Consider the following 16,953-nt stretch of genomic DNA (forward strand, 5'->3'; position numbering starts at 1 on the left):
CGAAGCAATTCATATAAAAATTGCAATTTGACATTTGCGCATAAGCGTTGCGTTGCGTTGCTGTTAAGCAATAAGGTCGCCTATTGTCCTTATGTTTTTATTCGTATGTTTATGTCCTTTGTATATGTCGTTGAGCAATAAAGTATTATACCAAACACTTTATTGTTCACACAGGAAATACAAATAAAACAGAAATGGAAAGAATACGCGGCCATTTTGCTAGCAACCTCTTCCAGGCAACCGTTGGCTGGATAATTACAGACGGCGATACGTTCGTCTAATAGAAAGTACGGTGACGGTACGGTACGGCGTGGGTACTTCATCTTGCGATGAATGTACGTCTGCCTACCCCAATTGGGATATAGTCGTGGGCTTAAGTTATGTTATGACCAAATAAGTGCTTTAATAAACCCCTTTTAAGGAACCACTAAAACATTTCTACTCTTTATTTAACAAGCAATAAATTATAGCCAATGATAGCGGCGTAACTTTTTTAAAAGTCGTAAAAAAATAAAAAAAGGTTTGTTTTTATTGTCAAGCCGCATTCATGCTTCATGTGGGGGCGAATAGGCATATCTGATTTATTAGTGCGTTTTTTTGGTGATTAATTTTAAATTAAGGGACGGATTGAAACGAGTTAGATCAGTTCAGTGATATGAGTCAATGAGTCGTATGAGAAATATTCGCCTTTAAAGTTGTTATTCCTATAAAAATTATAATATTCTTCTTCTATCATGTAGGTTGTGAGATCGTTGATTAACCTTAACAACCCTGGTGTCAAGGTTATTATTGAGCCGCCATATGTCCCTAACATGGCTCATGTAACGACTGCATACTTACTAGCCTAACGACTTAATGTGTCTTCCGAAGCAGATAATTATCTTAGATTTCAGCCTGTAATGTCTTGATTATACCAGGGACAGCTTCACACAGTGTTTTATTATTAGAAGTATCCCAACCGAAGCGATGTGTAAGATGATTCCATGCTTCAGAGGGCAAGTTAAGCAGTTGGTCCCGGCTATTAGCTGTAAAACAGCTCCATCAACCCGTAGTGGAGCAGCGCGGTAGAGCATGCGCCATAGGGCTCCGGTTGGTTGAGGGAAGGCCTATGCTCAGTGGAATGTGTATGTCCCCACTGGGAATCCAAAATTGATAATGACGAACCGCATGGTAACAAGCTATCAATCCAACAACCCAGCGTAACTAGCAAGTCAAAGTATAAAAAAAACTTTGGATACGTATCGATTAAACTCTCTTTGCCACTTTTTTGTGAAGCTATTGAAAACGATTGAACTATAGATGATTAATGAAGTTTCCAAAGTATGTTTACGCAAATATATACCAAGTCATCATGACTCAACATTTTCCTATTACACTTTGATACTATAATATTCAAAGTGTTGAATAAAAAGTTGAATATGAATAAGTCGTTTATTTAAGAACTTCGGTGAAGTAGGTAGCTAGTCACCTTGGCCTTCACTGGGTGGTCCTGGGTTTGGTTCTTGGAGGGATCAATTTTGTAAATTGACTTGTGATGGAGTCCTCAATGGAAATAAACAGGTTTTTTACCATATTACTTAACTCTTAACTTAGTAAGCCGATCCGAAGGCCCCGGATTTGAATCCCGGTGAGGACATAATTATCACAAAAATTACTTTGTGATCTTTAGTTTGGTTAGGGCATTACAGGATGATCACCTGATTGTCCCAAAGTAAGATGGCCAAGTAGTTAATGCCACTTGCGGCAAATCTACAATAAGTCACGTCAAAAAAAGGACCCTTGAAAATTCAATCTTACCGTGTCCCGTCTAAAGCGTACAGTGCGAGGGAGACACAGTTCACTCTCTTTCCTCGTTACTCCTAGCGGCTTAAAGCCATTTAAAACTAAAGTAATACCCAAAGGGGGTGAGGTCAGCGCTTGATAATGCTTCGGGGGGGGGGGAGAGAGAGAGAGAGAGAGAGAGTTACTGTACGTAACACACGGAACGTTAAGCCGTTGGTCCCGGTTACTACTTGCTGATGTAAGGATGCAGTCGTTACATAAGCCATGTCAGGGGCCTTTGGCGGCTCAGTAATAACCCTGACACCAGGGTTGATGAGGTCGGTATTCCACCTCACAACCCACACGATAAGAAGAAGAAGACCGTACTTAGTTCTATACGTAGTTTTATTTTGTGCTCTCTCGTATGTTACAGTAGTTTAAAGTGAGTTAGCTCACTGACTCAACTCACTGGAACTAAGCACATCACTATCAAAACTTCACCCAAGCTAGTTATCTACCAATAGTTAGTACTAATTGGAACAGAGTGCTTGACTAATGTAATTTTAACTAAACCGTCTTTTCATATTATTCGTGGTAATTTATTTTCAAACTGTTGTCTATCGGTATTCTGTTTTCAATTAGTGTGTTTCGAGTGATTTAGGTGAAGTAGGTGGTGTTTAAACACAACGCATACATAAATAAACTCATACATACATAAACACGTCCCACTGCTGGGCACAGGCCTCCCCTCAATCAACCGAAGGGGGTACACATAAACTCACAGCGTTGATATCTAACGGGGTTGGCAGAACCATAGGTCGTCAATAAGCTTAGAGAAATTACAGACGGGAGGTACTTCTTCATCCAACAAACCTCATCAACCCCGATGTCAGGGTTGTTATGGCCCCTGACATGACTAATGTAACGACTACGTACGGTCACGAGTACTAATAATATATGTATACACTTTGAAACCATGTCACATTAACTTTTTTGACAAATTAAACCGTAAGTCTCATAAAATGTCAAATATGATTGAGCGACAGGGTTCTAAAGTGGGTACATGAACCCTGTCGCACTATCGTATTTGACATTTTATGAGACTTACTGTTTAGTTTTAAGATGTGTTGCTGTTGCAGTTTCTTGTCATTTCTTCTCCTCAGCCATAACACCTTGCGAAATGACGTAAATTCAAAAATGTTACATTGACTTTCAACAAGTATATCCATGATAATAATTACGTTGAATAAATGATTCTGATTTCTGATTTCTGAGTTTGTCAAAAGAGGTAATGTGACATGGTTTCATTCAAAGTGTATACATATTAGTGACCGAACACTCATAAGGAAAAAACATCGTCTCTAAATAAGCATACTTACTATAAAAAACCCCACGTTAATAACAACAGGGTCCACATAATACCAGGTTCGTGGTTCACGCCGCGACTTGTGCTGAGTGAGACCCCTTTATCTCAGGACGTCCACCACCACCTTATGATCGACGAACATTCTTTATGCTACTTTATAATTGTTTTATAAAAATTTTACTTGAACAAGACAATAACAGTCTTGTTCATTTGTGTGGCGTCCTTTTATAAACATCGTCACTAATTTAAAAGCCACGCTCTTGTCTGTGAATCATTCTCCATTCTTTTCTATCAAAGGCCAATTCTTTCACTTCCCTATAAGACACGACGTTCACTTTCTCTTTAATCTGTACCATGTAAGCTCTATGCTGTTTTTAATAAATTCGCCGTGTCTTATTAAGTGTCATCATCTTTCCTCTTCTGTCCTTAATACTCTCAATATTTGCCTCTTTTTCCTTACTCTTACTGGCACTTCCTCCTTAGTAACTCTTTCAGTCGAAATTATTCTTTCCATCCTCTTCAAACACCACTTTTCAAAGGCCTCGAAGGCGTTTTATAAACAATTTATATTCTATTCTATTTTATACACACATGAACCGATCGTTCATGTACTTCGGCAGAAGGGCGCGTGCGCTTGGCTGCCTATTAATTTGTCTAAGTCTATAAGAGTTATATTCGTATTGAAATAAAAGACACTAGGATAATCGAAAAACAATAAAAAATCGTCACATAAGCCTTATTAGACGCATAAAAGGATTTTCAGAGAATAATAATTCATTACAAAAAATAATAGTTATTAATTTGTTATCACGAGTATTTATTTTGTAAAATGTTACAAATGAAAAATATTTACAATCTTAAAACTATAAAGTATATAAATTATTTAAACCTACAGTGAAATCCAAAATATACTTACTTCTCATCAAAAAATCGAAACGTTTATGAATTTTTGTTCAACAAAACACGAGTTTCAATAAATTTCAAATTTGAATTTGGAACATTTATATTCATCATCTTCATTATATTTACGAAATATAAATTTGTGAGTAGTTTCGATTGTTTTTTGAAGAAAAGTGAAAACTTAATAAATATACTTATTAAGTTTTTTTTTTTATCTTCAGCTTACCGTATTACTTATTCAATATAGTTAATTGAACCCTTTCTGTATTCCATTTTTTGCGTATTGCAAAACAAAATACTATCTTATTCAATAGAATCAAGTTTACCTTTTGTTATATTATATTTAATTTTACTTTTATTCTGCCGAAAATAGTTTGTTATATAATTTATGTAGCCATTTTTTTATTCAAAAGTTTATTTTAATAAGTTATTTTGTTTAAATAAAACTAAAAATACAATAATAATTATCAGTCCAAAGTTAATAATAATGGCAGTTTATTCAACTTATTCTTGTTAAATAAATCAATAAAGCTTTATACAATTCACTTTACATTTAAGTAATTGTGTTTTCTTTTTTCAATTTAAACAAACATTATTATGTGTCATACATAATAAAATGTTGAATTTTGATTATATTTTAATAATTTAAGTAAGTAACACAGTTTTTAAAGATATATTTTCGCAAAGAAAGTATTTTTATTTTTCTAGGGCTATCAAAACGTATTTAACCAGAAAATCAGTTGCAAGATTGCAGCTTTTATGCGGTGGGCGTAACTGCATCGAAACTGCAATAGCAGCTAATTGGCAGTTCAAAACTGGACTAGTTTGTCTGTAATAGCCTTTACTGGTAAGTAAATACATGCTTTTTTAATAACAGGAAGCCAATGGTGTGTTCTTATTTCAAATACCTAGTTAAATCTTATCAACTACCTATTCTTTGCGGACAGCACGCGGGGAAGGGTTCTGTAGCGTTCCCCATTCTAAAAAATCCGGGTTCCGTGTCTGTCGTGCACCTGCCAACAAAAAAAAAAGAATTAATGATCGCTTTTATTAGCGTGGGTGTTATTTTGACAGGCGTAAAAGGAACCAAAGCATACTACGAAGAAATCAAAGGTATTTATTACTTTTTGTTGGCAATTCGTTTGAAGAAAATAAATAAAAAAATACATAAACAAAAAAATATATAAGTACCTAATTGTGCGGTTTCAATTTAAAAGTAGGTACTTGTATTTGCAAAAACAATAAGAACATTAAATTGAACTTGGTTAGACCATTACTGAGCACGAATCTTTTAATGGAAAAATGAAAAACCTAAAACGAAATTAAAGTAAAATGTAAAAATGGGGATGCTTTAACGATATGAGCACAAACAAAAATTTAAACATATTTGTAAATTCGAATCAAAAAACAAAATTGTATAATTTTGTATCAAAAACAAAACAAAGGAATCTAATCTACTGCAAAGGAGTGCCTTAGGGGAAGAAAGGGTCAAATTCCGAACTTCTTTTTTATAATTTGTCTTGTTTTTTCATTCCAAAATCGGGTGTCGCTAACGAATGAGATTTGTCATTTGTGTTAAATTAGTCAAAGGACAGAAAAGATGGGAAGATTCTTGTGTTTTCAACAATTTGTAGTAAAAATGTCTTGTTTCATATTTCAAAAGGGGTTATCTGTTTTTTTTTTTGAGATTATGGCGTAACAAATAATATTTAACTTTTTGTAACGGGTCTAACGACTCGTTACACGCATCCATGGTTAAATGTCAAAAAGGTAAAAATATAAAAAAGTTTTTATAAAAAAAAAAATTAAGATCCACGGCTCTTGTCGGTGTAGCATTCTCTATGCTTCTTTTTTAGGGAAAAATAGGGCAGGCAGTGGTTTCCCTCTTGCCTTACGTCCGCAGTACTCTGTCTGACGCGAGTGCAATGGCACCCAGAGCAGTCTATTTAAAAGCCGTACTAGGACTAAACATTTGATGCAAGGCTATTTAGGTAAATTTTTTTTAGGAGTTGAATGCTGTCTCAATAAAAATCCCTAACGGCCACATCTCACCAAGACATCATGATGGCGCCACTACGCGCATACTTTTTGTTGGTGCACTGTCGATGACCTGGTGAGCTAGGGTCTTAAGTTCATAACATCAACAGTGCATGGATTACTCCATTCCCTATCCTTTGATAGATATGAACGACACTTTATAATACATAGCTATGAAGACACAAATACATTGTTTGTTTTTAGAAAGAGAGAACATAAAGAGCTGAATTTCACATCGACGTCACAGAATTAGATGACTAGTTTTATAACTATTTTAGTCATTATAACTACTTGGTTAAGAAACAAAACGACTTACTTACGTGGATTTTTCTAAGTAGACTTCAAACTCTTCTGGATTCCCTGCATTCGCCACGTTTGCGTGCCTTCTACTCCTTGATAAGTCGTCCATCTTTATCACTTTGCTTACTTTCTCCAATTTTACCTTCTTTCGGAATGGGAAAGGCAATAACTTCGTATTTGCCATGTTTGCTCTCACTTCGTTCAGTATGCTCATCGGGAGCTGTTCAGTTTGCCAGTCAGGTAGTTTCTTTTCTTTTTCTGCTATAGGCTTCTGTTCTTCGCCCATAGAATCGTCAGGTAAATCTTGGTTGATCAAAAAAGCATGCGGCAAATGGGCCATGTATGCTGCTTTTAAATAATTTGGATGATTATGCTGATGATCTTTATGTAGGTTCAGGAAAGACCACGGATACTCATTCACGTATAAATTTTGTAAATTACTGAGGTTATAGTTCAGATACGCGAAAGGATAATGTAAAGTTTGCGCGTTGATTCTTGATTCGGTATAGGTGATAGGTCGCCTTTGTAAATCGTATTGTTTGTTTTCAGGATCGTAGATGAAAGGTTTCTTTATCAGCTTGAACCAAGGGGATATCTTCTTGATAGGACCATCAGGATGCTTGCAAGGTTTTTTGTTGACAGTCGCAAGTATATTATCAACGTGTTGACTCCCTAACTGAGTATTAGGTATAAGTAGTGGATACGAACCTATTGGCGGAGATCTTGTCATCGTAGTCTGAGGAATTGGTACTGGTTGAGGTACTGGGACAAGTTGAGGAATTTGAACTCCTTGATGATTAGAACTCGGCACAGGAAGAGGCCCTCCAGGATTAGTATGATGATACGACGACTGCCGATTAAACTTCGACATTGGGAAGTAATACGGTAACATTCTGAAGTCCTGATTCGTCAATGCTCTTGAAAAATATGCTTCCGCCTTGGATTTGAATTTAGGTGAGATCGGTTCGTGAATCGCTTCTTTTGATTTTATTGGGACTGGTTTTATTTCGTTGCTAGTGTCTTTTGCAGTTGGTAGTGCAGGACTAATCTGGTCTATGCTGTGTTTGTTGTTGCTTGACGTCAATGGTTCATACCAATAAGAGACATAGTTTTTAACTTTTGGTGCCTCTGTCCTTACTGTGGGTTTATTTTCTAGTGTAAGTTTTTCTTCTTCTATGGCATTTGTGTTTTGGAATAATACTTCATCATCGCCAACTCTGTCCGCTTCTTTGTAAATGTCTTGCGCTAAGTCATATATTTCTAATATAGCTTCCAAATCGCTTTTCTTTACTGTATGCAGCAACATTGTGAGGGCTTTTATTTCTTGCTCTGTTAAATATCTATCGCTATCTTTGTTTACAGAATTGAGTTCGATATTTTTGAAATTGTCTAAACTAACATAGTTCGCGTCGTCAGTTTTCTCTTTATGTAGTATATTTTGAATGTTAGACTTTGGAGGTTCGATAACTACACCTATAGGTCTTGTGCAATTTCCTTCATGTTTCACGATGCGAGCGGTTTCTTTCTGAGGCTGGTCTACGTTGCCTATTTTGAGTTGTCGTAAAGGTTCGTCGGTGGTGTTGTTCTTTTTTCTCAGTTTACAAGTGTAGCTACCGCAGAAGGAAGAAGATGCCCAGGTCGTATTTACTGGGTACAGCTTCCCCGTGTCTGGGTCCCGGCAGTAGAAACCTGCAAATAAAAACCGCTAATGTTAACTAATATTCCATTATAAAAGATTTAGTATGTAACTATTAACTATTGTCGAAATCACTTTGTGAGACTGTCCTTTGTTTGGTAAGGACATCGCAGGCTTGAATCACCTACTTATTTGATAAAGTAAGATGATTTCGTGGTACGTTAAGCCGTTGGTCCCGGCTGTTAGCCGTAACACACGCCCAGACTACTCCTACCCCCTACAGTTGGTTGAGGGGAGGCCTGTGCCCAGCAGTGGAACACATATTGGCTGTTTATGATATGTTTTATTTTATGTAACTAACATGGGTTCAAACAGAGTTTAGTTATAGTAAAATTGACTTGATATCTGCAATAGTATACCATATTTTAATCTGTAGAAAAAAGGCCAAGGAAACTTGTTATCTGACAATTGTTTTCTAGTCTTGCGTATCCAGTTGTCTTTTGAGTTAAGGATTAGAGGTGTTTTAAAATGAATAAACTTCAAATCATCTTTTTGTATACCAGTTGATATGGCAAACTCAGTGATGTGCCGATCCTGAGAATTTTCCCAAAGTGGAAATGTTCCTTTTGTAAAAACTGTTTACTAGTAATGACACTGGCTGCTTTTCTTTTTCAAATTGTTCTTTCTTGTGCTCTGGTCTTATCTGCCGAGAGGATAGACAATAAAACTTTTTTTCATAAGTTTTGCGCCTTTTTACTGTCGTGATCGGGAACGGCACATCAATGACCATAAAACACACGTTCATAATCTTCAGTTTGTCTTTATAATTTTAAAGCTTGTATAAAAATAAACGTAACGTCGAAATTCGGCAACGCACTTAAGTTGAAGATGTAGGTTACGAATCGCTAGGCTTAAGTGGAGATGGGCAGGACACTTGGCAAGACGAGAAAACAACAGATTGACTAAGGCTGTTACTGAATGGTGGCCAAGGGATGGTATGCGATATCGAGGCAGACCACCAGCCCGGTCGGATGACATTGTGAGATACGTCGGAAAGCAATGGATGAGACTTGCACAGGACCGGAAAGGATGGCGTGAAAGAGAGGAGGCCTGTACCCAGCAGTGGGTGGACACAGGTTGAGTAGATAGATAGATAGATAAAAATAAACATACCATAATGTATGTCGTAAGAAATGATATCAATCTTATTGTTCCTGAACAACAAAGGGACGGAATTGTTTTCAGTGGTTCTTATCCAATACAACACGACACGTGACATAATGTACGGAAGAGATTGGCCTCTTTGATGCGTCGGGTAATAAAATAGGTATCTTGCTGGTATGCAATTCGACTGACGTGCTGTCTACTGAATTCTGACGGGTTATTGGCCGATGTAAAATTTTTAAACGGTATTTTTAGATTTCTGCTTAAAATTGACGTGTAAATAAATAAATAAATTTTATGTCTGCCGATTACCCGTCCCATTATTTTTCACTGGATAAGAAAATGACAGGTATTACTTAAAATTAGATGCCGTCTGCAAAATAAATAGCCATTAATAGCGGACCGAGTGGATGGGCCTACCCTAAAGCACTAGGTCAGCGTTCATGTCGCCAGCAGTGCGCTGCAAAAGTAGCTCATTTTGATTTTGTTTAATTTCATTTTATTTGTTTGTAGTTTTACGAGTAATTTTAAATTCTAATTATTCTTCATATTTTTGAGGAGCTCGGTGGTGGAGGAGCTCAGTGGCGCAGCGGTAAACGCGCTCGGTCTGCGATTGTTGAAGTTAAGCAACTTTCGCAAAGGCCGGTCATTGGATGGGTGACCACAAAAAAAAGTTTTCATCTCGAGCTCCTCCGTGCTTCGGAAGGCACGTTAAACCGTTGGTCCCGGCTGCATTAGCAGTCGTTAATAACCACCAATCCGCACTGGGCCCGCGTGGTGGTTTAAGGCCCGATCTCCCTATCCATCCATAGGAAAGGCCCGTGCCCCAGCAGTGGGGGCGTTATTAGGCTGGTGATGATGATTGTTCATATTTTTTATTTATACCTTTAGTTATTTAACTGGAGTTATTTTTTTTACATTATAAAAACAAATATTACAGCTAAATAAAAAAAAATACAAATAATAATTATAAAAAAAAACACAACACGAACAAATGTCAAATAGCAACATTGCTTTTCTAGATGAATTGCTTCAGTGTGGCCTTTTTATCCCCCCTGGTGTCTTAAAGTCAGGTTTCATCCAGTTTAGGCTCCAGCCTTTTCACAAATTACATGTTCAAATTGAGTGATTTTGTACGTGAAAAGTTTTTGATACCAAACACTTTTATGTAATTGGCGACTAGAGCGACGTCTGCGAGATCGTGGTGGCGACTCCCGCTCCGGATCATACCTGGTTCAGCACATCTCGCTGGCCATCCAACGCGGCAACGCGGCCAGCGTGATGGGTACATTTGAGCCGGGTATGCTCCGAGGCTATTTGACTAATTTTAAATGTAATTAATATCTAGTTTTTAAGCAATGACATGTGTTTTTAACACTTATTTATTTAACTATAAAACATCTTTTTATTGGCGATTGTGTGATTAATAATAATTTTACTTGTTTCAGGTAAGTTTCGAGGTGGAAGAAACGCGCTAAGTACCTACTTAAATATTAGCTTACTAGGCTGTTTTTTAACCGACGTCAAAAAAGAAGGAGGTTATCAATTTGACCCATATGTTTGTATGTAATGTTGTTGGAATTGATTAAAACTGCAGAATTTTTATTCCAATATTTCAACAAAATAATTTTGGTTTATTTTTTTAATAACTTATTCGTACGTAAATCCAAACCCAGTTGTCTCGAATCTTGGCATTAGGAGGATATACTTAGAATTTTTATTCCGAAAGACGAATTTTAGAGAACAAGTAGATACTGACTACTTACACTACACTAAAGTCACCAGGGTAAACCCTAACCCCCCAATACTGACCCCGCCAGCGTGGTCGACGATTTGCCTCCACTAGGGTCGATTCATTCTTTCACATATAATCCTCTCAAATGACGCCCTGAATCGACGTTCGTGCACAACAGGGCACCCCAGGCTTGTTGTCTTAAATTGTATACTTTTTTTTTATAAATATTGGCTTCTGTCAACAGGGGCAATTCTGCCAGCGTCAAAGTTGGAAAATTTTATACCTGAGAGCCCTCAGCACTCCCCATTTGTCCGATTAACTAGTTAATGCCATTGGCGGCACATCTACACTAAGTCACGTACTAAAAAGAAATGTGGCTTTTTGACTACATAATTAATAGAAACTTCGAACTTTTAATAACCTTACCGGGTACTTATTCGTCCGTTGCTATTGCTAGTAATATTATGACAAATATTTGTCTTTCTATCTTTAAACGAGCTATGGGGGGTTAAAATGGCCACATCGAAGCAATTCATTTAAGAAAACAATATTGTAATTTGACATTTGCGCATATAAAAGTAAAGTGCGCAATGCAAACAAATGTCAAATAGCAATATTGTTTTCTTAGATGAATTGCTTCGATGTGGCAATTTTAACCCCCCAGAGTTCGTTTAAAGACAGAAAGACGAATATTTGTCATAATATTACTAGTAATAGCAACGGACGAATTACCAATTCCTTAAATGTTTAAACAATGAGATTGTTTGACGTTTCGTTTCCTAACCAAGTCGTGTTGTGATAACAAGTTTACGTGCTACACTCCATGTTTTTGGCAAATCGTCATCGTCTGTCTGCTGCTTCTGCTTATCTATTTTTCAGAATTTGGACTAATAGGTTGTTACTCGGTCATTTTTGTATCACCCGATACAGTCCTGATGGTTGACTCCCTGGAAGACCTACAGACAATGCTTCCAGAAATAAAATACTCCTGGTTTGTCTTTGAAAAGGGTCCATTTATAGATGGATATACACAAGTTCCTCCCTCTCAGCTACCAACAATAGTAGCTATACAAATATTTTTACTATTTAGGTATACAATGGTACTAATTCCTGTAAGCACCATCTAATTTTATATATCTATCATTTTCTTATACGTCGAAAAGGGGCGGGTAATTGACAAACATAAATGGAACACACATAAATTTTAAGCACAAATCTAAAACAACCCTATAAAAATTTGGCATTGGCTAATAAGCCGACTTCGATTGACGAATCCAACTCGGCTGAGCAGCATTCGGAAAGCTTAGGCACATATTCTTGTCTTAAGGTCTTGGAGTAGCGTCGGTCCAAAGCGTTAGCTATAGTATCCGGAGGGCCTGGGTTCGATTTTACAAGTGTCTAAGATCCTTTCGGCGTTTAATGTCCAAAATAGAAAACCACTTCTTGAAATGTCCACTTCTGGAAATGGCCATTTCTTGAAGTGACCACGTCTGGAAATGATGATATTCTGATCGAAATATAGGTAGCAATATAATTCTATACAAATCTGATCCGAATATCAAGCAACTTATATTTTTTCTGGAAAATCCGGGCACTCAGTCCAGTCTTAGTTACTGTTTGAAAATGTAGTCCCATTTGTTTGAATATTGTAGGTACTGTACGTATTTCCCACGAAACAGGAAGCCTGTCTACTGTTTAATGTTATAAATATACCATCTACTACTAGTGCCTCCGGATCTTATTACTGTGGTTATTATAATACGACGTATGTTTACATTCCTAACTTAATATTTTAAAGTCAAAAATCAGTTTGGCGTGGCATGGATACCAAGATTAAGGGTGGTATTAATAAACTAATCTCAGCTTCGAGACTGCCCTCAAGATCATGTCAATGTGACAGTTCGTATATAAAAACAGGGACTTGAGCATGATCTTGAGGGCAGTCGCAGCTGAGATTCGTTTATTAATACTTACTTAAATCCAGCATGTTTTAAAGAAAGGCCAGAGGTAACGAGAATAAAGAAAGGGATACGACGTTTCGGACGTGTAGAGAGAATAAATGAAAGAAACTTACGAAGAAGATTTATGATGCGGTAGGTAGTAGGGTTGGAAGAGGAAGGCCTAGGCCATACTACGATGAGATCCAGGATGGTTTAAAGGCCAGGTTAAGAATATACTCTACACCGCCGATAATGCATGAAATCTTTGATGAGAGAGGAACAAGCGAAAGTGGTGTGCCAGGATTGTAATAAGTGGAATTCTGTCTACCTCTTTTCACGTAGCTTAGTGTATTTTTGTATTGGATAGCATTCACTACTTATCCGGACAATGTGTCCTCAAGTCTACCTACTCCATAGAAGCACAACTGGTGGTCCAGCCTTGAATCCGGTGGGGACATATCACAAAAATCACTTTGTGATCCCTGGTTTAGTTAGGACATCGCAGGCTGATCACCTGATTGTCCGAAAGTAAGATGGTCAATGCTTCGGAAAGCATTAAGCTGTTGCGCCCGGTTACTACTTACTGATGTAAGTAAGTACGTAGTCGTTACATGAGCCACGTCAGGGGCCTCTGGCGGCTCAATAGTAACCCTGACACCAGGGTTGATGAGGTTGGTAATCCACCTCAAAACTCACACGGTAGAAGAAGAAGCACAGTTTTACCTTTTCCAGTAAACAGGGCGCTGCCAACGGCTATGGTACACAGCACAAACAGCCCACCGATTACGCGGCCCATATTGCACGCAGATGCAGCGTGTGCGCACAACTAATGGACACTGAGGCTTCCGGCGCGATCAGGCTAATGTTTTGATTTTAGACGCGAACGCAATCCGCAGTGGTTGTCAAACTGTCATGGATTTGGTTTTTCGAAGGTGAAGGATTTGTGAAGTGGTAGCGATTTATGGGGTTTTTTCTCAATAAATAAATATAAGCTCATGAATATACTCCCAATTGAAGTAGTCAGGGGTGAAGCCATTTCATAAGTTCTTGCATTGCGTTGTCGCGAACAACGGGACAAGAGTATACCTGTCTGCCAAAGTAACGCCCAGATTTTTTGACGTGGCTTAGGTATTGTAGATTTTCCGTAGATGGCATTGACTACTTGGCCAGACAAATGGAAGCGCTGAGGGCCCTCTCCCAGTATTGATGTCAAGACTAACGTAACTTGTCCTGCCATTTTGATGTTAATCCTCGTTTTCAAATATGGCGGTTAGTTTACTACGACAACTGAAGCCCACTTGGATAAACAGATAGTAATTTTACACGATTATTTTACTTGATGATCTAATCAGAGGGGGTTAAAATAGGATAAAAATGCAAACTTGCCATTCAACATTCCTTGACGAGCGCACTTACTTTGGCGCGCAAATACCTAATTCAATACTACTTTTTAACAACAACAATTCACTCCTTTAAAAGCTTAACAAACCTTTGTGAAATATCTTCACACATTTCACTAACATGTGGTAGAAAATACTTAGCGTAAAACTGAATGCACCCACAAAGCTCTCTTGGAAGTTAAAGTTTTGTTTAGTGATGTCGCCGGGCGCTCGAGCCGATGATAAAAAGGGGCCTTAGCCAAGTTGAAAACGATTGTAACAATCCAAGGGATTGACATATCACCTTATGAAAATGAAGGACTTTCCAGGCTAGGTCCACCAAAGACAATGTAGATGGCGCTGTACAGATTTTTCTTCGTTTAACTGTCTAATTTCATGGACAACAGACATATTATCTACATATTCTCTTTAATCTTCGTTTTTGGGTATAAATGATGACCCTTTTTATTGCACCCAGACAATTACATCTTCCACCCATTATTATTCTGATCAGAATAAAGAGAAACAATATAGGTAGCAACATAATTCTATACGTATCTGATCCAAATATCAAGCAACAATTATTATTTTTGAATAATTTTGTACCCCGAGCAATAAGAAAATATCACCTTAAATTTCGACAGCGCCATCTATACTTTTTTTTGGGGAACGTAGCCTGTAAAGTGCCTCATTCCATACATTTTTATCATTGTCGATTGTCATATTTGAAGGCCGCTGGTGCCTTAACCAAACGCATAAGCAACGCTTGGAGCGAGCTCGATTTACCTCAACCCTGATGAAGGGTACTTTATTATATTTAAATCGTAGTCGTTAAGGAGTAAATGAGCTCGCGGACTGTTTGTCATGCTCTACTAAATATAACAGATTTTGACAGCAATTTTTATGGTACCAAAGCTACTTTTTCGAGATGCCGAACCGTGCGTAAAGATACAACGATGTTACGTTGAAAGTTGTATACTTATGTAGGTACGGATATGACAACTAAGTTTACAAAAGAAGTGAAGTCTTTTTTTGCTATTTTGCACAGAGAATAGGCCTGGCAGTTCAGAGGGGAAACGCTGCCACCGTTTTAGGCGTATTCTACGTATTTATAATAAGCTGGTATTGTTTTTATTATTTTTCGATATTTTTTTTAAATTCTTTTAACTGTTATAATTCGAAACTATGTACTTACCGTTACCCCTTATTAAAACAAAAAAGTTAAATACAGTTAAAAAAGTCAATGTCACTTTACAGGCGTTTTGTGGAGATAACATCCTTAAGACAATATACACGGGATGACAAACAGCTGTTGGATTTCTCGACCCCCAGTCCAAAAGAGAAGCAATTTAAATCAATGAACTATTCAATTCGAGTAAGAATCTCGAAAGGAAATTTGTCTCGAACTCGACACAACACTAGTTCCACTCCTTTGTCTTTCTAGGTATTGTTTAAAGTTGAAGGGGGTTAAGTTGTCCGGAAGTATGGAGGTATTGAAGTAGCTCGTAGTTTATTTTCAAAGTATTTGCGTTTGCCGATTGGACGCGATCAATAAGTTACGCTTTAGAGTGGCCGCTTTTTTTTCGTAAAGGCATATAGATGTAATTTTTTATGGTTCCCCAAGATTCGGGCATTGCCTAGTTTGGGGACCCCTGTACAACTCCTGAAATCTATTTAGATTATAAGCACATTTTTAGTTTTAAGTAAACAATTTGTATTTATTTTATTTTGTGTAATAAAATTCATTATTATTATTACTTTTATTCATTTACTTATGTATGGTAAACCAAACGGATAGTTATTAATGTAACCCCGTGTTAAATTAAAATCAAATACATATTGTGTACATATAAGAGTTTAAATATACCGTAGAATATAGTCTGGCCTCAACACAGTCGATTGTACTTCTTTTGCTCTGTTTATTGCGTTTAATAAATTGTTTTTGTATTGTAATAAAAAATTAAAAAAAGTAATAATAAAATACACACTGTAAAATAGAATTTATTCGTATTTACTCCATTTTAATATTTTGGTGATAATGATAACGAAACATTAACTTATTTATTTTTTGTCTCCAACATTTTCGACTCGAAAGTTTGAGAACCGCTGAGCGATATTAGCGAACGTGTCAGAATTCGATCATAAGTGCGCGTAAGCATACAATCTAAGTAACTATCTACGTTTGTACTATCTGTGCTAATATTATAAATTGCAACTGTCTTTTGTCTGTCCTTTTGTTAGGCTGGGAACGAAAAAACAAAAGGCATGTCGGTTTACGACAGATTGATTATGTCCATTCTTCCATGACGAAACCTCTTACCATATTCTTCATTTGTGTGTCAGGCTCACGATCTGGAGGTCCCGGGTTCGAATCCCGATGGGGACAATACTGTAATCCTTAGTTTGGATAGGATATTACAAGCTAATTACCGAATGTCCGAAAATACGTTAGGCAGTCGATCCGGAGTATTTACTCAAGAAAGTATGTAGTCGTTACATGAGCAATTTCAGGGACCTTTGGCGGCTAAATAGTAACCCTGACACCAGGGTTGGTTAGGTCGGCCATTGGCCTCACAAACCACACGAGAAAAAAAGAAGAATTGTAGGAGTTTGTATCAAAAGTGGTTCCATGACTTGTAAGTCTGCTTACCCCGATAGCGGTTGAGGGTGTTAGTTAATGTTGTTTTAAGGTCATCCCTTTTTCATACAAATTTAATATAGACAAGGTTCAGTGC

At 37.2% G+C, this 16,953-nt stretch overlaps 1 protein-coding gene across 1 annotated transcript; it reads right to left on the minus strand.

The window, feature by feature from the left end:
* Positions 1 to 4,922: 4,922 nt before the first annotated feature.
* LOC126377479 (uncharacterized) lies at positions 4,923 to 13,664 on the minus strand. The gene is made up of 3 exons (XM_050025212.1): positions 13,563 to 13,664; positions 6,385 to 8,053; positions 4,923 to 5,040 (listed from the first exon to the last, which is right to left on the minus strand). The coding sequence occupies exons 1-3, from the start codon at positions 13,633 to 13,635 to the stop codon at positions 4,950 to 4,952; spliced, it is 1,833 nt and encodes a 610-aa protein (XP_049881169.1). The 5' UTR covers positions 13,636 to 13,664; the 3' UTR covers positions 4,923 to 4,949.
* Positions 13,665 to 16,953: the final 3,289 nt, after the last annotated feature.

This window comes from Pectinophora gossypiella, chromosome 23 (assembly GCF_024362695.1).
Source record: "Pectinophora gossypiella chromosome 23, ilPecGoss1.1, whole genome shotgun sequence".
Classification (NCBI taxonomy): domain Eukaryota; kingdom Metazoa; phylum Arthropoda; class Insecta; order Lepidoptera; family Gelechiidae; genus Pectinophora; species Pectinophora gossypiella.